The following is a 25,076-nucleotide window of genomic DNA, read 5'->3' as shown; positions in this document are numbered from 1 at the left end:
AAGAACTGACTGTAGATTATTACTTCATTACCTACAGCAGCAACATGATGGATCACATCCCTTTGCCTTAACAGTGCACTAGAGGTCTGTTAAACGATTGATTCTATCATCAGGCCCAGTTCTGGAAATTGTTCATTATCAGTTCCCCATGAGAAGATGCCCCCTTTCACCTCACTGCACTCAGTCTGAGTGGTTAGCTGTTCTTCATTCCAGCTGTTTCTTCCTTAAACACACTGTGGAATCTGTTACTGAGCCCCATGTTGGCCAGGGCAATGCAGGGTGTATGAACAGCTGCATGGCAATCAGACAAGAGTGATATGATTGGACCAAGTGGCATAGAAAAGGATTCCTGAGGTGTTGAGTATCAATGGCGTAAAATAAATAGAAGAGCCACAAACTTTAACACTAAGATGGTTTTTGGTTATGTAAAATGTCCCATTTGTGCTGTACATTGACCCAGCCCTGCTAATCACTATGAAACAAAACAACATCCGACCACATCTTTCCCAGTTACACGCAGCCTGATTGACGATGAGTATTAATCGTGTGAAACACTCGAAAAATGTGGAATCAGACTGTGAAATGGTGTATGGATTGTTTAAAGAAAGACTGGATAAAGAACAGATGTGTAGTAGGTAGCAGGCTGTTATCTGTACATCATCTCCTGTCAGTCAATGAGGAACACATGCGAATCACCCTGGCAGAAAGTGGAGAGAAAGTGGGACACAGGAAGGAAGACTCGTATTGAATCTGAATTATATTGTGTTACATCTCCCTCTGGTGGCAGATTTAAACATGACTCCTGATGATGAATCACTTGTGATTTTCTCAGGAGATGGAGAAGCCAAGCCCGCCTCAGAAGCCTTTGCCTGCCGACCCATTAGGACGGAGCTCTAAGCTGGGACGGAGCCCACTTGCAACACATCTTCCAGTTCCTGGTTCAGCAGCACCCATCATACAGACCAACAGGTCAGTTTTCTACACAGGCCGTTCTGTAGACATATACTGCACAGTATATAACTCAGATTCAAATTCAAATTTTATTTGTCACATACACAGTCATACTCAGTACCACATGCAGTCAAATGCTTTTTACAACTGTCCATGTTATAACGATAGAGTCAAATGAAACGAAAATAGAATAGGAATAAAATAAAAACTGGATTGAAAATGATGATAATAATAAAAAGTTTAAAAGGAAAATAAAATTAAATGAAAATAAATAAACAAACAAACAAACAAATAATAAAAAAAAAGAATTGAATTAGCTCTACAGAAGAGAGGAGAAATAAATGGACAATATCTTTAAATAAATGCCGCACATGAATACAATACAATGACTGATGATATACGAATACGAATGTTCAATTTCAAACGTATTCAAATGTATGAGACACCTACGCAATCATATACAGTGAATGCAGTGACATGCAAGGAAATGCTTTTTACGACTGTCCACTTTATGAATAGAGAATTAAAATGGGAATAATAAAAATGGAATTCAGAAGTAAAATGAAATTTAATTAGTTAAAATTAAAAGGAACAATTAAAAGGAACTAGCTGTACATGAGAAAAAACAATAGAGAAAAATGAGAAAAATCCATCATATGAATACAGAGCAATGAGCGATATGGTGATCTAAATGATGTGAATATACGTAGTATTGCTGTTGAAAAATGTTTCCTTCCTATAAAATTGGTACAGGATCCTGTGTAGTATTGTATGTTCTTTTCCATTCTTTGTCCATACAGACCGCCTCTTAAGCAGCCCCCTGCACTGCCAAAGCATCAGTTCTTCACAGGGATGAAGAAGCCCTGTAGCTGAGACAGAAGTCTGTGAGAACTGCAGTTTAATCTGTTTTGCACTATGAAACTCTGCTGGTCCTCATGAACAGTGTGTAACGCTCGTGACGGCTTGACGGTTCGATCCCTCGGTGCTACGCCTCCCTCCTTCTCCGGTGCTATGAGTCAACCCTCAGGTACACATCGTACATTATTTATGTTCATCAAAATTATTTATTTCTACGTTGTTTGGGACATTTTTGTAGCATTTTGCCCTGATATTGATTAGAACTCCGAATACTAGCGTGATTCAGCAGTATGGAGGGAGGCCTTAAAGAGAAATAATCTACCCTGTGAAAATAAATTGAAGACTGTAACGTTGGTGCTTTTCATGCTAAAACTGGAACAGAGTTTAGAAAGGAACAGATTTGCTCTGTTGCTGCGTAACATAATGCGTCATAGTCGTAAAATAAGATCGAGAGACTCGTCTCACACCACCATAATGGGACGATTTGTGTCTGTAAGTTTATAATAGACTTAGAGAGGAAGTAAAGACAGCTGCGTGTTCCCTCTCATGGCAGTTAGACAATAAACAGTATTCAATTTGATTGTTGAGTCATAATACATAATACACTGGTGTTTTTTCAGTATTATCCCTATCCACTGCATCTGTAGTGTGTTTGATAACAGCTTATCTTTTCAACTCGTTTTCTGGTATTTCACTAGAAACTTACTTATAGAAGGCATTTGTTGAATTCTGTTGTACTTTACAGATGCCCCAACAAATGCCCTTACACCGCTATTAGTACATTTTTGAGTTATTTTCTTATTAGTACATTTTTGAGTTATTTTATTTTCAGTACACACTATTAATTAATGGTGCTTGCAAAGCAACATTCTTGTTATTGTGCCGGACAAAAACTCGGCACGAAACTTCTCCCGCAGCTTTTGTCCTTAGACCCATGAATGAGATGTCAAATCGACCGGCTCATTGAGGAGATGTGTGCTATGACTTTTATAAGCGATCGGAATTCCGGAATTCCCGGTACGGAAGCTCAAAATGGCTTATTTTCCCCATAGATTTCCATTATAAATTTTGGAGGTTTATAACTCCGATTTACCCCAAACTCGACCAGCTCCTTTAGGACCTTATTCCAGACAAAGAATTCCAGACTACCCACCGGGTAGTCACGTGGCATCACGTGTAGCCCCGCCCCCAAAATAAGCGAAATCAAAACGTTAGCACAACATGGACGTGTCATATATCAAAACACTCAGCACGATGAGGGGAACTTGCCACGTGCAAGCACCATTCACATTTTCTTCAGGAAATGTACATTCTAGTTTCTACATATTATTCAATACAGCATTATATTTTTTTCACAGTAGACAGCAGTGTGTTGAAATAAAAAAGAACTATGCTACAGAGGCAGCAGACAGAGATTATGACAGAAATGTTCCAGTGTATACCTTTAAAATATATTAGAAAATCCCAGTTATTCAAGCAATCTTCTTGTGTCTTTACCTGAACGCTCTGGGATTCTTTTCTCTCCTCTAAAATAAAGAGATTTGCTTCATAGGTTATGGATGATGACGGTTAAAGGAGGTGATATTGAGACATTTGCACACCACGACTAAGTCAGTGAAACGATTTCTAGTGGGTATTTTTTAGAACATGATCATACAAACACTTGACATCTGTAGCAAACTGGAGTGTGTATGCAGGGAACTCTTTCAGCTGTGACAGTGTGTGTTTTCACTGAGCCTACATTTATTTGAAATCTAGACAATGTAGAGCCTTATATTTTTTATACATAGCACGTACCATCATGTTACTGTGGCTTGCTTTTGGGTGAAATATGTTGTTTTAAAGAAATAATGGGTGTCCACGGCAGTCACTAGCTTTTATTTTTTATTTTTTTTACATTTGCTTATAAAAATGGATTACTTCATGTGATATGTTAGCTATATTTTCACTCATACGCTTATATGGCATATACTAAAACATCAGTTCAGTTTATGATTTAAAGACAGTCTGAGAATCTTTGCAAGTCTAGATTCTTTTTTCAGTGGTAATCATGGAGCACTATAGTATGTTAATCATGTTGCTTGTCTTGTTATGCAGTCTGTACTTTCTGTAGTCACTTTTTACCACTTTGTAACCGTCTTTCACTTGTATCGGTATTTCTTCACAGACAAAATATGATACTGATTTTCTTTCTTTTTGCTGAGCGACTGCGAAAACGAACGTTTTGTACGACAAATCTTTGATAAGTCATATGTTAGGGAGGGGATGTAGGGAGTGTAAATATCTGTGTTTTGATTACAAATTATGAACCAGTGTTAAGTAAAGTTGTCTATGAAAATGATTTTGTGTTGCACCGAGTCTTTTTTGAATTTGCCGTTTGACATTCACAACATTCACGATGCTTCACATTCGAATATGTATTTCGCCTCATCCGTACTGTCAAACATGCCATTGTCTTTCTAACTCACATCAACATCTATCACATGGACAGCAGGATCCCTGAGAAGGACTACCTAATGAAACAGCTTTACTCAGAATTTAATCAGAATTAGAGAGAATGAGCCAGTAATGTTCAATCTTTAAACTGATTAATTAGTTTAAAAAGCCTGTCCGCAAAATATTTATGTGATTTATCAGCTCTTCATCTTCTCCCCTTCTTAATGGACAGGTACACATAGATTCCCCTACCAGGATTTTACCACTTAACCTTAACTGGACTACAGAAGACAACATATTTTAATAGAAGCGGAAATTAAGACACTTTATTTAACCTCATATACAGTATCACACTAAGACAGCTCTAAGTCAGTGTTTGTATGTACATTTCGTTTGCTATACCAGACAACACATTTCTAATGATAAATCTGAAGGATTATGTATAGCAAAGCCCATACTGCCCATAAAAAATCATTGGAATTAAACTACCCACCTTGTAGGACATTATCAAAAAACGCTGTTTGCAAAGGGCGAAGGGCATCATCAAAGATCCCTCTCACCCCAACCACGGACTGTTTACTCTTCTCCCATCGGGCAGACGCTACCATTGTCTCAGAGCCAGAACAAATAGACTGAAAAATAGCTTCTACCACTTTAAAATCATGCATCCTTGCACCACCCAAGAACTGTCATTACACTTAAGAACTACACATTATCATCCATATTTATTGTCTAGACTGTGTATTTAAATATAGATGTACAGTATATATTCATAATGACATTCCTTTTGTACAGCTATATCTGTCATACCACTTCATACTGTATCATACTTATATAAAAACAACACTATATATACCCTTATTCAGTTATATGTACATATTACTACACCTTCTGTATAACCTCATACCCTTATTTATTATACTGCCACTTGTAAATAAGCCATCTATGCACTTCTGGTTAGATGCTAACTGCATTTCATTGGCTCTGTACATGTACCTTGCACAATAACAATAAAGTTGAATCTAATCTAATCTAATCTAATACTGTAGATTATATTAGTGTTAATAATAACTAATTCAGGTTATGTGTATACACTGAAGGTTGCTCTAAACGTCTACAGTTGTGTGTAAAATAATGAGGGGTCAAAAATCAGTGAGAAAAAAACATAAACTTTGAGATTATTTCTAATTATTATTGCATTACTGATATAAATCAATTTGCTTCTTATGATCCATCTCATGGTTCAAGGGTGTCCCTGACTTTAATGACTGTTTTAAGGTTCCTGATAATTATGGAGATTATCTTGTATTAGTATCATGGTTAAATCTGAAACTCAAATATTTGAAAAACAAGCAAACAAAAAACAAAAGCATACATAATATTTATTGCAATTAAAATGAAACCAGGAAATGCTGTTCATATGCTGCACAGTGGTTTAAACTGATATCTGCATAATTTAAATATTTTAAATAAAATTTTGCTTTGCCTTGATGCCCGATGACGCCTGAGATAGACACAGGCTCCCCGTGACCCGAGAAGTTCGGATAAGCGGTAGAAAATGAATGAATGAATGAAAATTTTGCTTTTTCAAAATGTAATCTGTGCTATGATAATAATGGGGTCTTTGGAAATGGAAGAGATGGGAAAAGTTTCACTTAACCCCTTATGGCTGCCACTATAAGTGAAGTGAACCTCAGGCAAACACTGACATCGGAGAGAGAACAACACTGTCCAAGCTTCTCCACATGATCAGCGACTAACATAAACAGTGTTTTTTTTCTGTCCAAATTTATTCTTAGTTTCACTCAATTGAATCTTGTATTTTGAGTTCCTGTCTTGCATCTTTATTTGTTCTTAAAATATGGAAAATGAAGCATCCAACTATGTGTGTAGGACAAGCAGGATATATTTATTTTGTTGTATTTGCTTCTTCTATGACTTTTTCTTCTTCTTCATCTTCTTCTTCTTAATAAATAAATAAATAAATTTTATTGAATATGGTAGACTGGTCATGATCTCATCCTGTGTCTGTGAGACTAAATACTTAAAAATATCTAATTGTAATTTTATATCTGAATTCATAACCAGTGTTTTCTAAAAATGTTTTCAGTTTGAACTAATTTAATATTATTAATTTACTATTAAGTAACTAATTAAGATTTGTTAAAGTTAAGGATATGTGATATAATTTATTTACTGAAGTATCAAAATAACAGGATTTAAAAATAAATAAATAAATAAATCACTTTACTGTCCGATAATAACACAGTGTTTATCAATCATCTTGAAAATGATCACACTCTATAACATATGTAAACATTATGTCTGTGTTTAGATTATTTCACTGGTACATGTATATACGCATTATTGTTTTTATAATCTTATGAATAAAACTAGATAAAGCTTATATCATTTCTCCTTCCTCAAGACTTTTGGGGTCAGTCAGCTTACTGCCTGATGCTGATCACACCCATGTATATGATGCCATATGAAGTATGTTATGTCACTATTTTTCCAACAAAAAAAAAGGTTTGTAACCATTATAGTTGAACCATTGTTGGTTTGCACAATAAAAAGGATTAGTGATTACATGAAGAACGCGCACACACACGGGCTAACTAAATTTGTGTAGTGGAAAACACAACGCACCACGTGAGTAGGAGGAGAGCAGCGCGCTCAGTAGTTATGAGAACAACAGTCTGATCGCTTATCCATTACAACAGTCCAACAAAAAAGTATCCAAGAATACGACGCGTTCAGACTGTTTCGCGGCAGGAAAATGGTTTTTGCAAGCTTAATTTTGGACACCCAAACAGACGCCGCTACTTTGGCACAGTAAGTTTCTCCAGACGCACTTGTTTGCGCCATGGCGCAGAGCAATAGCCGCGCTCTCGTCAGAGAAAGTGCGGAAATGAATGAAACGAGTTCTCTGAAGGATTTGGAAGAGATTGAAGAGGATTTCGGTTTTGGAGATGATCTGGAGCTGAACCAGTTTGATGGCCTTCCCTACTCCTCCCGGTATTATAAACTCCTGAAGGAGAGACAGCAGCTCCCTATCTGGGAATCGAGACAGGAGTTTATGACCGTTTTAGAAACTAATCAGCTCGTCATCATCTCGGGTACAACAAAAACTGGTAAAAGTACACAGGTACGATGGCTTTTCAACGATACTTTACGTGCCTAGTCTGACTTTTTTATACTGGTGCATTGCTCTTACTTACAACATGTTTGAGCAAATTGGTGGAGAAGCCGCAAGGTGCAAGAGCACTTGGTCAATGCGCTTACCTTCATGCAGCCAATCACGTGGCAGCAGACAAATGCATACAATAATACAGATACAGGTCAAGACCTTCAGTTAATGTTTACATTAATCATCACAATAGGGAGGAAATGTGATCTCAGTGATGTGGAGAGATTGTTAGTGATTAGATTATCACACACAGCTAATATCTACAATTTACACACAATAGTGTAAAAAAAAAAAAAAAAAAAAAAGCAAAGTGAGCTGAGATTCTGAGGCTGAAACTTCTTAATAATTATAATCACCAGACTGGTATGGTGGGACCACCATACTTGATAGATGAAGATTAGAAAAATGTTCGGTGCAGCTTTCAGCTGTCTAATTTGGTGAGTCTGTGCCCACTGATTGGTGTGGAGGCTGAACTGAACATCGAGGATGGATAGTTGTGTAGGACAGGGTTGTGTTTTCAGAATATCTGATTTTATCTTTGAAGCAATGTGAATTGTTGTATCATGATAATTATATGTTTTGTTCACTCTACAGATCTAGTAGGTCTAAGGTCTATAGTACTCAGCTGATTTTGCTACATTGGTTAAAATCTCCATGAGCTAGACAGGACTCATTAAGTCTGGATGAATTTTCAAACAGTAATAGACTTTGCAGAGATGGGATTTGTGTTTGAAAGGGCTGTTACATGGATATCATCGTTGTGGTCAGAGTATCGAAAGAACTGGGACATGAAAGACTCAATCAAATTTCCGCTCAATAAAGCCTTGTTTGTCCCATGTTAGTAAGTGTCTGACTGATCACAGAGCATGACGAAGGCTTCGTATGTTCCTTGCGTGTGCATTGTTAACAAGAGGCGAGCTAATAATGGGCCACTAAATATATAAACTATACACTGCACTGATATTTACTATTTCAAACACACTCTTTGACCTGAAGATGTGGGTCAGCCTGAGCTCAAGATAGATCTGATTTTCACAAATAAGCACATTCCAGCTGAAAATGCCAGATTCTGGTTCTGGCCATCAGCTGAGGCTTCTTAAGGATTTACTTTTGAAAACATGCAGAGCAAACAAAATAAAGTTAGCCTCAGATTTGATTCCTGAATTTTACATGCACTCCAAACCAGTGTTGATGCATTTCATGCATTGTGTAGTAACAGCACTAGATTTATAAAAAAATAACCAACAGTTTAATGCTATTTAGTGGTTAATAACTTCATAATGTCTGTAATATTATAGAAATTGCCGTTTATTAAGGAACCATGGAGTTCCTGATCTTATGTTAATCCATGGTTTTGTAGGATGCTTTGGTTGTGTGTTATATTCTGGGATTTATAGATTGGTGGTTCATAAACTTAGCTATAAAGCATAAGCTGGGATTCTGTATTCTTATATTTATGATTAAGTTATTTGTCTGTTTGATGGATTACTTGCATTGAATTGGGTTTAATTCAAACCCAAACAACATAACATAGTGAAAAATATATATTGAAAAAAAAAATATATTGACTGCTGTGTCCATAGCTGAATATTTGGATTGTCTTCTTTATTTTGTTTCAGACTTCTGACATAATAGAGAAACTTTCCTCAGTTTAGGTTTTCACATTGTGTCTCATGACCTGGCACCTGGAGTGAACCTGAAGCAAAATGTACAGTAAATCAGGAAATCCATACAGTCAAAGTACATCTACTCCAGAATGTCATCTGAGTCCCACCAACTATGAAACCTTACTCCTCATGCAATGCTGACTTTTGACCCAAGAGTCCTTAATCATCAGATTATTGTATGGATTTCCAATGCAGGATAACTGTTTTAACTAGGATGGATATCCACTATCACCATGTAAAATGAATGGAGTTTTGGTGAATTTGTACCTTGACCATTGTAAGCACACATGTCCCAGTGCTCACACAACTGAAGTGCTCTCGCAAACGTTATACTACACACTATTTTTCAGCACACAATGATTGTAAACACCTTTTAACATCTTTTCTTGGCAGTTTTGTCTCATTTTTAATGACCAGACATTCCGATACTGATCTGTGGTCTGAGGTTTCTTTTTAAATGTCGTAATTCTTTGTGTTTTTATGAGGTTCCTAGCATTGTAGAAAGATTCTGTACCTTTTCCTCATTAGAATTTTGCACAAAGCACAGTTTGCATTGCTTTGATCATTAAGCATGTAATATGTCCTGTCATTTTTGTGACTGTTTATTAGCGTGGTGACATACTGCACACTATGCTTACATCACATAGTATTACATGGTATCAGGTATAACAATATTGGACTCATACCTGATATCAGAACACCTGTCTGATCCCCTGGCTTGATTTTAGTCCTGATGCATAACAGCCTCTTATAAAGAAGTTGTTTTTGGTCTGATATCATGTAAACAAGCCTATGGCCTTAAGGTGTATCCGACTGAACAAGTGTGTGTTTGGTGGATAGGTTCCACAATGGTGTGCAGAGTTCTGTCTGTCAGCACAGTACCAACATGGTGTTGTGGTGTGTAGTCAGATCCAGAGACAGCAGGCTGTCGATTTGGCCCTGCATGTAGCTGATGAGATGGATGTCAATATTGGCCATGAAGTGGGCTACAGCATTCCACTGGAGAACTGCTGCTCCACTGACACTATTCTCAGGTAAAACATGATTTTTTTTTCTTACATATTGACAAGAATGACTACTGAATGACGGTGAAAATCATTGGGGAATAAGTTTCTGTTCGTACATTTTATATTTTGGTTAAATAACTATCATGATCTGTATCAGTACATGCAAACTTTTTAATAATGTTACAAGCGTGGAATTCTAATTCAAACTACTCTGAACCCAATTTTAGATTATTAACATGCTCATGTCCTCTGTAGGTACTGTACTGATGACGTGCTGCTGAGGGAGCTGATGTCCGACCCGTTATTGGAGCACTATGGAGTGGTTGTGATTGATCAGGCTCATGAGCGCACCGTGAGCACAGACCTCCTTATGGGTCTGCTTCGGGAAGTGCTTCTGCAGCGTGCAGAGCTTCGGGTGGTGCTGTTATCTGTCATGCCTGCTTCTCACACTCTCCTCACACACTTTAGCGGTGCAGCTTACCTGCACGTCGAGGCATCAAGCTCACCTCAAGTTCTTCACAGCAGCCGAGAAAGCACAGACAGCTTCTGCGCAGCTCTGAGACTTATCCTGGAGGTGCACCGGACTAAAAAGCCCGGGGACATCGCCGTGTTCCTCGCTTCAGAGCAGGTCCTGCTGCTGATCATCTCTTGTATTTATGATTGACAAAGGAAAAGATTGCTGATTGGCAGCAAATAAGATCATTTTCCTAAATTAGTACGTTAACTAGGATTTAAGGATGACAGGCAGGCCAGATAATAGACCACATTAACTCCAATCTTTTTTTTTATTGTATTATGTGCACTCTAGGGATGCATAATATTGTCTGGACCAAAGAGCAGAATTATTTTAATCAGTATTGTGATTTTCAGCTAATATCAGATTTATTTCCCTTTATCATATTGATTTTGTAATTAATGTACATTACAATTGTATATTAACATAGAAAGTATATGACGGGTGTTTTTTTTTTTTTACTCACATTGGTTTTAAATGCAAACCGTTAGATGCAGAATAACTAGTAACTCAAATACATCAACCAAATTCATGTATAACCAAAAAACACAGTTTAGACATATAAGTGGGAAACTTTTGTGTTTTAGCCAGACTCTAGTTACTTCACAGTTTCACACGACTAAGGAAGCCTAAATACTGATACAATTATGATTAACTGTCCAGCTCTCGGTGGCTTGTGATTTATCTGCTGTTCATTAATAAAGAATTTATGGTTAATTAAATATAAGTGAATATTAGTTGGACTGATATCAGACTGTGTGTGTGTTTGTTTTTAGGATGTAGGTTGTGCCTGTAGTCTTCTGGCTAAAGAAGCATCCAGGTTGAGTGGTAATCTTGAAGAGCTGGTGCCAGTGGCAGTATGCCCAGGCCATGCTGGGATCTGTCCTCCAATCACACAGCACCAAAAGAGAGGCAGGAGGGTCTTTCTGTCCTGCAGTCAATCTGAAGACATGTTTTGGTCGGTGGACACGGTCAGTTTTGTGATTGACGCTGGAGTCGAGAAGAGATTTGTAAGTCATGAAAGTCTGAAGAGAATGCCTGGCTTACTGTGTTGTATTTATTATAAAATTGCACTGGGAAAAATTTAGATTGTCATTTTAATATGATTAATTTTTTTTTTGTCAGCACTAGCTTTATAATCAGAAAATGTTACTGGTAAAAATGGCTAGTCATGGCAATCAAATTAAAAATCTCCTTCTTTAGCTTTAATGACAGCCTGACATTTGCCTCATGAATAAATATTAAAGTACTGCTGAAAATCTAAATGTGATGCACTACATCTGCCTGTTTGCTAATGTTTTAACTCCATCATTTAATGTCACGGGGGCGCGGTGGCATAGTGGTTAGCACGTTCGCCTCACACCTCCAGGGTTGGGGGTTCGATTCCCACCTCCGCCTTGTGTGTGTGGAGTTTGCATGTTCTCCCCGTACCTCGGGGATTTCCTCCAAAGACATACATAGTAGGTTGATTGGCACCTCTGGTAAATTGTCCGTAGTGTGTGTGAGTGAATGAGAGTGTGTGCCCTGCGATGGGTTGGCACTCCGCCCAGGGTGTATCCTACCTTGATGCCCGATGACGCCTGAGATAGGCACAGGCTCCCCGTGACCCGAGAAGTTCGGATAAGCGGTAGAAAATGAATGAATTTAATTTCACTTGGGTATTTTGCAGGTGTATAACCCACGGTTGCGAGCCAGCTCTGAGGTGATCAGACCCATCAGTCGATGTCAAGCAGAGATCCGTAAACAGCTGGCTGGATCAGCAGGTGAGCAGGCAGTTTTTCAGCTAAACCAGTGACACCACACAGCAGTACTTACAAAAACAATACAAGATCCTTATTTAAGTATCAATTTGCCTACATTTTGAATGATCCTAAATCCTACTTGATACCGGTTAGTGATTTCTGTCTATTAAGATTATGTAATTATTTATGCATGAACAGGGAAGTGTTTCCGCCTGTACCCTGAGGAGACAGAGCTCTGTGCTGAGACTCCTGCTCGGATCCTAGAAGCAAACATCACCTCGGCTGTGCTCTTCCTCAAGAGGATGGAGCTGGCTGGAATTGGGCGCTGCGACTTCATCAGCAGGCCGGGTCAGACATGAAGGCTGCAAGAGTCTAAACCACCTGTGTTTAATATTACATTCATTAAGAAAGCAGTTTGAGCCAGGAGCGATTTTGAGAAATATTTGAAAATAAAATGAACACATGAGAACATAAGAGAACATTTTTACCAGAGAGGAACAGTTCACAAAGCTGTCATACAAAGCAGAGTATGTGTTTTGTGTGTGTTTAGTTTTTTTAAGCTCTGTGTCACGGTGCTGGTGTTTAGCGATGCGTGCTCACAGTTGTGACAGCGCTAATCAGTTCATTGTTCTGTAGCTTGAGCTCGGCTGAAGTGCTTAGCTCACTATCACTGGTGAACACAATGAATAGGAAGAGAGGGTTCAAGCAGAAGGACATGGGATTTACAATGTTTTAAGGAACATGCATAAAGAACTGATCGTATTTGTTTATTAAAGCCCAAATTCTGACTTTTATACAAGGTTAATTCACATTGACAAACCCTTTATTCACATAAACATGGATTCTGTAGAAAAAATGTATATCATTATTAGTTGTGATAATATGCACTAAACACTATTATGCAGATAAAAGGCTATTTTTAATCTAATTACATCTTATCATTATTATAAAAGATTCAGTCTTATCGTCAAATATCAAATTTTTGCTTTGTGAACTTTGTGATGCAATCTATCATAAATTGAACATTTTCTCCTGCTGTTTCTTTAAGATCCTGAATGTTTGATGCAAGCATTAGAAGAGCTGGATTATCTAGCAGCTTTGGATGATGATGGAAACCTTTCTGAGATCGGGATCATAATGTCCGAGTTGCCTTTAGACCCTCAGATGGCTAAAGCTCTGTTAGCGTCATGCGAGTTTGATTGTACCAGTGAGGTGCTAACCATTGCAGCCATGTTAGCAGGTACAGAAAATAAAACTTCATGATCAGAAATGATAAGTAGTAAGTCTAGTACTCCTAGCTGCATTTCTCAGTACGCTTTTAAGGTCTTTCTGGGGATTAGAATGAGAAGATTAGTCTAAAAACCACTGCCAGTTGGACCTGGTCCAGGTTCAGGCAGATTCGGGACGTTGTTTGGGAGCTCTGTTGTAGCGTTTAGTATAAACCTGTTCATGATGTAATGCTGTTCATATTTTTATTATACAGAGTAATGTGTATAAAGTGCAACGTAAGATATTTATTTCAGTTTTATTTTAATACTGATAAAATACCTAGCGCACCCCATTGTCCATTTTCTTTCCTCCAGCTCCAAGCTGCTTCCTAGAGCCTCCTGTTGGCATGGAAACAGAAGCGATGCTGTGTCACATGAAGTTGTATCATCCAGAGGGAGACCACTTCACTCTGATCAACATCTACAACACTTATAAATCCAGTCAGAGAGAGCCATGTGAGTGGACTTACTCGTGTCCAAATCCTCTTTTAATGCTTGAAGTAATGGATTCAGCAATTGATGAATCCGTTCAATAATTTCAAATACAGCTTGAACAAGAGGCACAGTTGCTGGTAGGTGGGTTTGTCCACACTCATCTGCTCTTAGTTGTGCATATGTGTGTGGAAAACATCTAACAGTTGGTTCCATCATGTTCTGTAACAGCTGGATCAAAAGATACGTAAACTGTAGATATGATCTAATTGCTTTCTTAATACAGATTTGAAGCCTTTTTTTTAAACTCGCAGTAAAGACTACAGTTATTTACAAGACACTCTTATCCAGAGTGAATTACATTTTTTTTATTTCAGTTTATACACCTGAGCAATTGAGGGTTAAGGGCCTTGCAGTGGCAAATTGGTGGACGTGGGATTCGAACCAAAGACCTTCCGATCAGTAGTTGAACACCTTAACAAATGAGCTACCGCATCCCAGTCATATACATGATTACTATGTTTTGCTGTACCAGATTTCACACAGGAGAAGCGGTGTCAGGATTACTTTCTTTGCTGCGCGGCTCTACAGACTGCAGACGCCATAAGGGCCGAGCTCACTGACATTCTGAAGAGACTCGAGCTCCCGATCTCCGCACCAGCCTTCGGCACCAAAACCAACACATTCAACGTCAAGCGAGCGCTGCTGGCTGGGTTCTTCATGCAGGTAGATTTGTTCTTCCAGAGAAATTGGGAGCAAATCGATTTAAACATGCTCATCATGCCAGTTTATTAAACCAAGATTTAAGGTCATATTGAATAAAACATTGTAGAAAGGACATCGTTTTCAATAACATTATTTACTTTTAGTATCACCCAAATGACGATGTGGTTCTTAGGGAGTTTTTCCTTGCCACCATCACCATAGCCTCATTCATTAGGAATAGATGCTAATATGAATTTAATTGTATTTTTTTTTATATTTATTCTCCTTCTATACTTCTATAATGCAGCTTTGAGACAATGTTAAGTGATAAAAGTGCTATACAAATAAGTGAATTGAAGTGACATGAAATATGCCTTTACTGCACAATAGTGATAAATTGCTTTAAAGATTCAATATCAAGAATTAATTAGTCTCACATTTCTGCTGCACTGTTTCATGTGTGTTGGTCAGGTTGCTCGTGATGTGGACGGCTCTGGAAACTATTACATGCTGACCAATAAGCATGTAGCTCAGCTTCACCGTCTTTCAGCTTATGGGGCCAAAGCGCACAAACTTGGCCTGCCTGAGTGGGTGCTGTTTCACGAGTTCACACTCAACAGTGGAAACTGTATCCGTACCATCACACAAATCTCACCCATGGTGTAAGTCCATAAATAATTATTTTCCTTTTCCTGTTGAAATGTCATTTTGGGGTCTTGCCAGTGACTTAAACCGGTTAGATCATTTGCTCAGGTTTACTCACCAATCAAAATAAATGTGCTTCAGCAAAGCAAAAATATGTTGTATTCACTACATTGTACTCTTATAATAAGCCTTAGTGCATACACTGAAATGCTAGAAAGGTCTGAATCAAAAGTTCTTTACTGAAAAGACTCCTGAGCATCAAATCTGGCATACATGCAATTACAAATACAACCATTTCCCCATGATATTAAAGTAACATCTAAAAATACACAATGTAAATTTATAAAAATCTATGCTTAAGAAGAAGAATAATTCTGAGTTCTCTCATGAGCCACTGAACAAAAGAAGTGATTCAATCTCGCTTGTTTTTGTTTGTTTAGGTTCACGGAAATAGCACCGCAGTATTTCTTCTCCAACCTGCCACCTAGTGAGTGTAAGGAGCTTTTGCAGCATATTTTGGACACCAAGGTAGTAGGAAGTAATAAGAGCAGACAGAAAATTCATTGTGTTATAACAGACACAACAAAAGGAGAGGAGTCCCAGTCTTATGACAGATGTGTGATCCAGTAATATTAATGCACAGGCTTTAGTCTAGTCTAACACTTTGGAACTGGGACAGATATGCCTCACTGTGTTAAGTCTTCCATCCTTTCATTTTTACTCCTAACAAAAACACTACCCTGGAATTAAATGGTGTAATAAACTTAAAGATAAACTTTAAGATTAAACTTTAAGATTAAACTTAAAGATGTAATAAAATATTTCAAATGGATAGATATTAAGAAAACATCTCTGAAATTTATTTTCTGTTCCTTTCAAATGATAAACAGATTTCAGACCAATAAACTTTCACTGAGACAAAGTGTTTAGTTATGAATGGTGCAGAGAGTTATTTTATGGTTAGCTGATGTATTTCTACTGCTCTGTCTGCACACCTCTACATACATGATCTAAACTTGTTTCAGACCAATAGAGGCTTTGAAGAACACACACATCATATGTTGTGTAATAATATGCAAATAGTCAACAATAAATTCCAACTAACTCAGTAATCTTGGTAAAATGTGTTTAATTGAAAACATTCAGCAGACTGTGAGGTCCTGATGGTTTTTCTCAGCACCGAGCTCGCTTGCAGGTGCCGAGCCTGTCCCTCACTGTCTTTAACAAGGGTGTGTTATATGGGGATGACAGACTGGGACACGTAAGGCTGAAGAGGAAGTGTGGCGTGTTGTGTTCAGATTGTGAGATAGTCCCTTAGCTTGTCCATAATTACAGGCATTCTCTCCATGGGAATCAGACACACTGTCCGGAAGGGTTTCATAGGTACGTCGTCGAATGACCATCGTCCTGAGTGACATGAATCAGCTTCCTCCTGGACCGAATAGTGAAACTTCACCACGGCTTGCTGTGATTGACAGACAACAAGCCATTAGAGTCGCAAGGTGAATATAAGCTGTCTGCATTGGAAAATGTGACTGGATGTTATCCTTCTGTACCTCGTAAAAGAACTCCTCCTCTGCATTGACGAACATGGGCATGTCTTTGGCAGGTCCTCGTGCCGGGATGCTCTTCTTGGCCTCCTGGCATGTTTTGCTAATCAACAGACAGTAGTGACATTTCCCACTGGGTTTATTGGTCCTCTGTGCATCAGACATCTCCTCACTGTCCAAACAGTTACCAAACATATACAATCCCTTTTTATAGATTATCTACATCATATACAGTTCAATTGTGCTTTTGAGGGAAATGTGTGTGTATGTATGTATGTGTGATTATATATATATATATACACACGTGTGTATATATACACACACACACACACACACACATACACATATATATATATACATACATACATACATATACACACACACACACATACATTTAGCTCAAATGTAGATGATCAGCCATGACATTTTACACTAGAATGACAAGGCTAACAACAATAATACTGGGAATTTATATATATATTTGGAAAAAGAAAAGTATGTTGGGCACAAAATAAATATATTGGTATTGATTTTTAATATGGACATTTATCCACATTTATCTGGCAACACATTTACATCAAATAAAAGAATCAAAACATCGTAGAGCATTTAAAATAAATTTAAATCAGATGTTATTTTCTTCCCCCAAACAATCCATTAATATTATATGAAGCTGATCAAAAGCATAAATTTTAGTCGCTTCAAGTTCAAGGTGCCATTTGCAGTTTTTCAAAAGGGTTTCTAGACCTGTGTACATTTTAATCACAATTTTCTAACCAAAAGATTAGCTTCAAATAATGTATTGGATTCCACTTCCTTAAGAAAATAAGCAGCATGTAGATGTGGCCACATGAATGCTCTGAATACTCACAGCAGTTGTGTGTAAAGGGGTAGGGCAATCTGTGGGGGGACGTTGATAAATCGCTCACTGAGCAGCAGTCCAACATTCTTAGACATGTCTTCTATAACCTGCTGAAACTGCTCCTGAACAGCAGCTGAGCACACCTTCTCACACTGCCCCAAAACCAGCTCCTTAATCTGCTCCACACACTCCATACCCTGTTCAACACAAAACATGTATTATGAATAAGAAATACTCCAGATTGTTAAGAGAAAGTGAAGACTTTTTGTACTTCACGTGCTGGTATTCTACCTTTCTCTCAGTCAGATTTATAATACTGTTAAACCCAAAGACTTCGTCTGGATCCTCGTTATCACTGTCATCAGGCACCTCAGCTTGCTGCAAACAAAAACAAACGCGGCATGAACTCACAAATAAAACGTTCATTTCATATTAGGGCCACCTCACAGTGAATAAAACCCTAAACCACTGTTTTTCCTCACTCTTATTACTGAAAACACTTGAATTATCACAATTTTTCAGCAGTCAGAAACTAACACTTGATTACATTTTCAGTTTCAATCGACAGAAAACATCCTTCACAAAGTACAACGAAGTGCAAGTCTACAAATTGTGTTTAAACAATAGCCATACATCCTAGATAGATAGCGAGAGAGATAGATGATAGATAGAGATAAATAGATAGATAGATAGATAGATAGCAAGCACACAACTACTTCTATTAACACAAAAGTTCAATAAGCAATTTTTTAAAATAAATTCATACAAAATATGGATTAATGTCTCACCCTGATGACGCTGCCGATGTGGTTTTGCTGGATGATGACGTCAGTGAGCTCCGAGGTGTTCACGTGCGCCTTCAGGAAAAGCTGGAGAAATAAAATGTTATTAGCTATCGACAAATTGTCAATTTTGCACACACACACTACATATATGTGTGTATTTACTATACATTTAAATAAAGTAAATAGGTGTTTCTAATGTAGATTTACCTGCTGCAGTAGTTTCTTAATGCCATTAAAATCGTGGTCAGATATCGTGTGGGCTTCAAAATCCACCACAACTTCCTAAAGACAGAAACGTTTTCACAAATGTTATAAAATACTCATTATTTAAACAACAAAAACACTAACCCGGTTGTATATTAGCATTGTTGACGTTAGCTAGCAAAGCAGCAGCGTGTCAATATTAAACTGACCAATTATGGACATTGTTGATAACTTTTACCTCGTTTAATTCTTCTTCTGAATTTTCACTCTCCTCTCCGGAATCCTCTAATCCTTCATCCGAGCTGTCGTCGTGGTCTGCAGGATTTTCTCCGCTTCCAATCGCTCTTCTTTTCGCAGATGATGCCATGCTGGAAGACAAGCTACAACACAAGCTGGAAGACTGGGTGAAGTTAACACACGTTGATTTTATGTTCAAAGTAAACTGTCATTCATTAGCTACCATTCCGGCTCTATGTCTTAAGTATTTTCTATTGCACGTGACCGCTGAGTGGAGCCAAAATGGCGGACGTTTCTTCAACTGCGTGTGGAAATGGAAGAAACCATTTTGGGGAGGAAGAGGGGTGACGAAAGTAAAATACAAAATAAAGGCAACCGTGCACATACACGTTCTTACCTAACATTTAAGAACATATATGATTTAAAGAATTGAAATAAAGAACATATAAAAAATATATTTAAACAATATTAAAATACCCATGCAAACGCATGCAATAGTACATTTAATAGACCTACATTTAATAGTCCTGAAAAAGATAACACTAGATATACATAGAACATATAAAGCTTTAAGTGTGTGTATTTTTATAATAATATCATTTAAAGAATCTCAGAACTTAGGAGTTCGTGGGAAAATTATTTCCCAAGAAGTCGTTTTTTTCCAATTGTTGAAATAAATTTACGTATATTTCAGATTTTGTATTAACAGTAAAGAAAGAAAAACAGTATATTTATATGTTCATTTTAACAAACAAACTAAAAAAACTTTAGAGACTATGGGAGAAGTTTCGGGCCATTTCCGTGTTCTTCCTGACGTCACCATGACGACGCTTTACGTAATCCGGAAGTACATGCGCACCGTTACAAAACATTTCCAACTCCGGATTATTTGTGCGAGTTTCGCATTGTGTTTGAAGGACCAACACAAGAGAGAACAGCGGAAATAAAATGGCTTTAAACCAGAATCATTCGGAGGCAGGAGGAGTGATCATCAACAACAGTGAGAGGTAAATAATACGCAGTGTTGGGCATCTGGAAAGGGGGAAAATAAGCAACGCAAACGTTTGTTTAACGTAACTAGATATCTCGAACGGTTTCCATGGAAACTATCTTATCAAACGGACTAAATTGTGTTTTGTGTGTGTGTGTGTGTGTGTGTGTGTGTGTGTGTGTGTGTGTGTGTGTGTGTGTGTGTAACATTGATATAGTCGTGGAGGCCGTATAAGATGATCTCTTATTAAATCTAATAGTGCAACAAGCACACAGATGTTGGTCTGTAATAGGGCCAAGGTCCAAAAAACCCGTTAATTGAACAGATTAATGTGAATACACAGCTATTACAGGTGAATACTGGGTAAAGTTCAGGTCTTTTCTCACTTGGTCACGCGGTCCATAAAGCCTCGTCACCCCTTTAAGCACCATGGACAGCGTCAATATTTCACATGACTTCGTCACCTAATGGTAGAGCAGCATGGATCTATGGGTTATCTTCTTTATTAGAAGAAGATAATCTATCTTCCCTGCCTGCTACTTATGGAGCAGTGCATGGACCCCTGAACACCCCACCCTTCTACTCTTAAACCAGTGCATAGGCATTTAAACTCCTCACCTGCTACACATGGAGCAGTGCATGGACCCCTTGCCTGCACCAGCACTGAAGTCCATCTTCTTTTAACAAGCTCTGTCTCAGTGACCAACAATGAGTCTTGACCTATTTTAGTACTGTGTGTTTTTTTTATTATTATTTTTTATCAAACCTATTTGTAAAAATGGAAGTTTTTTAAGCAATCAGCACACTCAGTATGACTGTGTCTTTATCAGTGTTTTTTAGCTTATAAAACTCCAGTTAAAATCCTGATTTTCTAAATTTCTGGATGTATTTCAGATTCTTGGACTTTTCCATTCATTGGCTTTTGTTGTATCTATTGTGTAAGTTTGTGTGTGTGACAGTGTTGAGTAATGGCCTATTTATTCATAGAGTGCCCTAGTGGCCAGACACAATGAGGGCATATCCAGTAGGCTTGTTCAGTAATCTATCCCTGCTGGAACACTTTAATTTATCTAAATATGCCACAAGTTCCCAGTATTTGAAACTGTATCATGTTTATAGATGAGTCAGATTCACAAAACTGCTTCATGGCCCCAGCAGTGGATGTAAACCCTGTCTGAAAAGTCACCTTTAAATGAAACTGGACACTGAAACACACTAGTGTGCTAAAGAGAATTTAGAATTTAAAATCCACCAATATGTACAATGTCACTTAAGAATTTGAACAGATGCTGTTTATAGAAACGTGGTTTAAAAATGCGATAAATTTACACATCTAAATCTAAAAGCAGTATTAAATATCCAGTTATTCAGTAATATGTGGGAGAACATGCTTCAAGAACCAATCAACAGATAGAAAAAATAGAAATGCTAAACAGTAATAATTTATAAGTAGTATTGAATGTCAAGTGATGAGGAGTGTTTTTTCTACAGTATTGTTTTGGTATCAGGTATTACACTGATGCAGTGCTTGGTATCTAAACCAGAGTTCCATTAGGAAAACACTACCTTTAGGAGAGCACTCAAAAAAGCACATCTGTTCTAATTTCTTGTCTCTTTAGTGTTTTGATGTCCTATAAGAACGTCGAGCTGGCGTTCAGCGATGCAGACAGCTTGCCTGACCTGTTTAGGAGGAGCAGGAAAGGGAGTGTCTTTCTCACACCATACAGGGTACGTATGATAAATCCTTTAGAGCTGACTTTTCTGATCAACACTTAAGTTTTAGATGCAGTACATGAACATAAGCAAACTATTTTACCAGTAGGTGTAGGAGATCACTCACAAATCTAAAAAGTTGCACTTTTGTATTTGATGTGAAAAACAGGGCATGAAATTTCATGGTTTACATGGTGTTTTTCTCCATCTTGTTGTGAGTTTGTCTCAACCCTGTCAAAGGCTCATATAAACCCCATCCAGTCAACTACTTACATATTTAAAGAGTGTTGGCTATTCTTATTGGAAGCACAATTCAGAAGGGTGTAGATCAGAGTTTAAATCTTAATTCTGACTCTGCAACAATCCTAATTCTGGCACTGAAATTCGATTAGGGAGTTAGATTAAAGGTCCCTGACAAAATAGTTAATAACATAGACTTGTTATTACTCTGCATTCTTATTTTTTGTTTTAAATTGAAGCACAGAGGAACTTCTTATTATTGCCTGGAAAAAACAAAACAAACATGATGCAGCAGTTGTTTTCTACTTGTATTTATTGTCATTACAAGGATTTTTCTGTTTGTTTTGTATCTTTCTTTTTTTAATCAGGTGATCTTTGTAACAAAGGGGAAAGATGCTTTGCAGTCATTTATGATGCCATTCTACCTGATGAAGGGCTGTGACGTGAAACAACCTGTGCTCGGAGCTAACTACATCAAGGGCACCGTCAGTGCGGAACCGGAAGGTACCAACTTAAGTCTGTTTCTGAATGAGCAAAATCAGCATGTAGAATGTCATAAATGCCTGTCTTATAAGATTTATACACTAGAGGTGTTCGTTGTTGCAAGGTGTTTTAGAATTTCTCCAGGAAACCTTAAAATCCCTGTGTAAAGTTCTGAGGGTTTGGCAACCCTGCTACACACACACACACACACACACACACACACAAACACGTGAGTTTTCCCAGCCTCACTTACTGCTGTCTGTATATCAGGAAGCTGGTGATCCATTGACATATGGAGGTGGGTACAGAGAGCTGTGTCTATTTATTCAGGAGGGTTCCTGTATTGATGGGGTTAAATGTGGAGCTGAAGTCCATAAAGAGGATCCTTGCATCAGTCTCTGATTTATCCAGTTGTTGGAGGATGTAGTGCAGGATGTGAAGGATGTAAGATGTATTTAGTAAATAACTAAAGGAACCGTCAGATATAAATAAACAATAGTTCAAGAGCTAAGGTGGGGAACAATTGAGCAGTGTCATGTTCTATAATCGTTAACCAGGAGTCATCAGTAAGGAAATATAAAACCAACATTGAAAGTAATATTGAATACAAAATCGGTCAGTGTTTATTAAGCACCAGACTTGGCATGTAGTTCTGGAACCCTATTAAAATGTTTTGGATGTCTTTTGCTTTCTAGGTGGTTGGGAGGGTTCTGCAACCTTCAAGCTGATCTTTGCCGCTGGTGGAGCTATTTCGTTTGGACAGCACATGTTGCAGGTGGCTTCACAGGGTAAATATATCTACTGTTTCCAGTTTGTACAGGTCTGTTGTTTTCTTAGAATACACCTCAATCACAATAAGTCAAAAATAGTACCATGCAAGTTATTTAGATGCTATTGCAGTCCAAAAACTTATTTTTCCGTTTACAAAAAAAGCAAATAAAGGCTTAGGAGTGCCTTAATAAATAATACTTAAAAATTATACAAACTTATAATGCCACTACAGTATGAATGCTCCACCTCTATTACATTACTTGACAGTACTGCGATTTCTGATTACTTGTACTCCCTTTAGATTCGTGGTCGGCTTTTACATATTGTATTACATTATGCCTGCTGTGTGTTTAACCCTATATTTCTTAATCCTCATCATCTCTATTATTTGCTCTTTGACCAGAGTGTGTGCTCAATTGAAAGGAGACAATCATATTTTGTTTATTTTTTTCTTTTAACAATAAAACATAAAGCTAACAAAATTTGTACAACTTGTATTTCTGATTTCTCTGTCAAGCCTGCAGAGGGCAGCCCGTGAACCCTGATCTTGTGTGTCCATACATGTCTAATGGTGCGTATGCCTACCCACCTCCCCCTCCATCTAACAGCATCTACTCCACTGGGCCACCTCCTCCTGGCTATTCATACCCTGTACCTCCAGGTAACGTATGACCATTATAACGTATACCATTATGCAGGTCCCTCAAGTTTGGACATGCATGTTGATTCCAAAAAGCAGGCAAACAGAAATGCCAGCCAGAAGAGCCACTGTTTGAATAGATTATGTCTGATAGTAGTAGGTCTGTAAATCTGAAAAGATGAACTTTAAAATTTTGTTAATTCCTTATACGAGGAAATGGATGATTTGTGCTGTTTGTCTATTTTCCTGAATGCTTTATTTTGTTTCCAGGTGCATTTTATTCCAATTTTCAGGATTTTGATGGTGCTGCAGCCTCTGTTCCTCCTCCATCTTACTCCGAAACAATGGCACAAACCCCTCCAGATCCCGACCAACCACGTACACCTGCAGGTCCAGAGCACAGCCACAGCCCATCAGAAATGTCACGGCCAAAATAATAATCAATTTCCTGATAAACGTGAATTACATGGATAGGATGGAGATGACCCAAGATGAGCACTTACAGCCTGAGTGGAGAATAAAATATTAGCAACATCAAGATGTGGGGATGTGGTAACCTAGTGGTTTAGGTGTTGGGCTACCAATCGGAAGGTTGTGAGTTCGATTCCCACGTCCACCAAGCTGCCACAGTTGGGCCCCCGAGCAGGGCACTTAACCCTCAATTGCTCAGTTGAGATAAAATGAGATCAAATGTAAGTCTCTCTGGATTAAGGGCGTCTGCTAAATGCCGGAAATGTAAATTTAAAGATGTTCAGAGTATATCATATTTAAAGTGATATCCCATTTAAACTATAAAGAGGAAAAACAGTATAAAATGCTTGAGCAGGATTTGTCCTGGGTTCTTCTTGACTCCGATGAACCCAAAGTACTTCACGTGTTTTGCCACTGCTACAATGGTATAAACTACTTTATATTAAGATCTTCGTGCTCATCATTTTATTTTCTTATGATATCTAGCTTGCTCTCCTAGACTTAAATCAGACAGAAATCAGGATTTTTTTCCCCATCATCTAATCTAGTTTATTCATGTCACATTATTATTAGTGATTTCTCAATTAAGTAATTCTAAAACAACAACACTAATCAAATTAATAATCAGATTTTTTTTCTTGGCTGTTCGGCTGATGTGTAAACAAACAATGTGGTGTAAATAATTATTAGATGTAAACTGAATGAATTTAATCT

The 25,076-nt window shown here is 37.8% G+C and overlaps 4 protein-coding genes across 5 annotated transcripts in view; 3 read left to right on the top strand and 1 right to left on the bottom strand.

The window, feature by feature from the left end:
• LOC113634087 (disintegrin and metalloproteinase domain-containing protein 12) overlaps positions 1-4,150 on the top strand; it is a 95,013-nt gene extending 90,863 nt beyond the window's left edge. Inside the window, exons 22-23 of the mRNA XM_027132809.2 lie at positions 833-969; positions 1,752-4,150. Of these exons, the coding sequence (XP_026988610.2) occupies positions 833-969; positions 1,752-1,824 (210 nt within the window). The 3' untranslated portion in view covers positions 1,825-4,150. The remainder of the gene's footprint in view (positions 1-832; positions 970-1,751) is intronic.
• A 2,558-nt stretch (positions 4,151-6,708) lies between these two features.
• dhx32a (DEAH (Asp-Glu-Ala-His) box polypeptide 32a) lies at positions 6,709-16,527 on the top strand. Its single transcript, XM_027132722.2, has 11 exons — positions 6,709-7,393; positions 9,943-10,136; positions 10,365-10,737; positions 11,400-11,633; positions 12,293-12,386; positions 12,564-12,713; positions 13,414-13,605; positions 13,949-14,089; positions 14,601-14,791; positions 15,242-15,432; positions 15,856-16,527. The coding sequence occupies exons 1-11, from the start codon at positions 7,112-7,114 to the stop codon at positions 16,043-16,045; spliced, it is 2,232 nt and encodes a 743-aa protein (XP_026988523.1). The 5' UTR covers positions 6,709-7,111; the 3' UTR covers positions 16,046-16,527.
• On the bottom strand, positions 16,528-19,370 carry LOC113634045 (BRCA2 and CDKN1A interacting protein). Its single transcript, XM_027132725.2, has 7 exons — positions 19,055-19,370; positions 18,820-18,894; positions 18,616-18,696; positions 18,119-18,205; positions 17,837-18,024; positions 16,972-17,137; positions 16,528-16,880 (listed from the first exon to the last, which is right to left on the bottom strand). The coding sequence occupies exons 1-7, from the start codon at positions 19,181-19,183 to the stop codon at positions 16,710-16,712; spliced, it is 897 nt and encodes a 298-aa protein (XP_026988526.2). The 5' UTR covers positions 19,184-19,370; the 3' UTR covers positions 16,528-16,709.
• Positions 19,371-19,872: 502 nt separating this feature from the next.
• The window catches only part of wbp2 (WW domain binding protein 2), a 6,890-nt gene continuing 1,686 nt past the window's right edge, over positions 19,873-25,076 (top strand). The window contains exons 1-6 of one of the 2 annotated variants that reach the window (XR_003438426.2): positions 19,873-20,060; positions 21,664-21,772; positions 22,366-22,501; positions 23,176-23,268; positions 23,769-23,912; positions 24,162-24,583. Coding sequence is in view for 1 of the 2 variants with exons in the window: in XM_027132727.2 (XP_026988528.1) it covers positions 20,002-20,060; positions 21,664-21,772; positions 22,366-22,501; positions 23,176-23,268; positions 23,769-23,912; positions 24,162-24,281 (661 nt within the window). In the remaining variant the exon portion in view is untranslated. The remainder of the gene's footprint in view (positions 20,061-21,663; positions 21,773-22,365; positions 22,502-23,175; positions 23,269-23,768; positions 23,913-24,161; positions 24,584-25,076) is intronic. The other variant, XM_027132727.2, reaches the window with a different exon arrangement.

The sequence above is a fragment of the Tachysurus fulvidraco genome, chromosome 8 (assembly GCF_022655615.1).
Source record: "Tachysurus fulvidraco isolate hzauxx_2018 chromosome 8, HZAU_PFXX_2.0, whole genome shotgun sequence".
In the NCBI taxonomy this organism is placed as follows: Eukaryota; Metazoa; Chordata; class Actinopteri; order Siluriformes; family Bagridae; genus Tachysurus; species Tachysurus fulvidraco.
The sequence above is the reverse complement of the archived record's forward strand: the minus strand, read 5'-3'. Positions and strand labels throughout refer to the sequence as shown.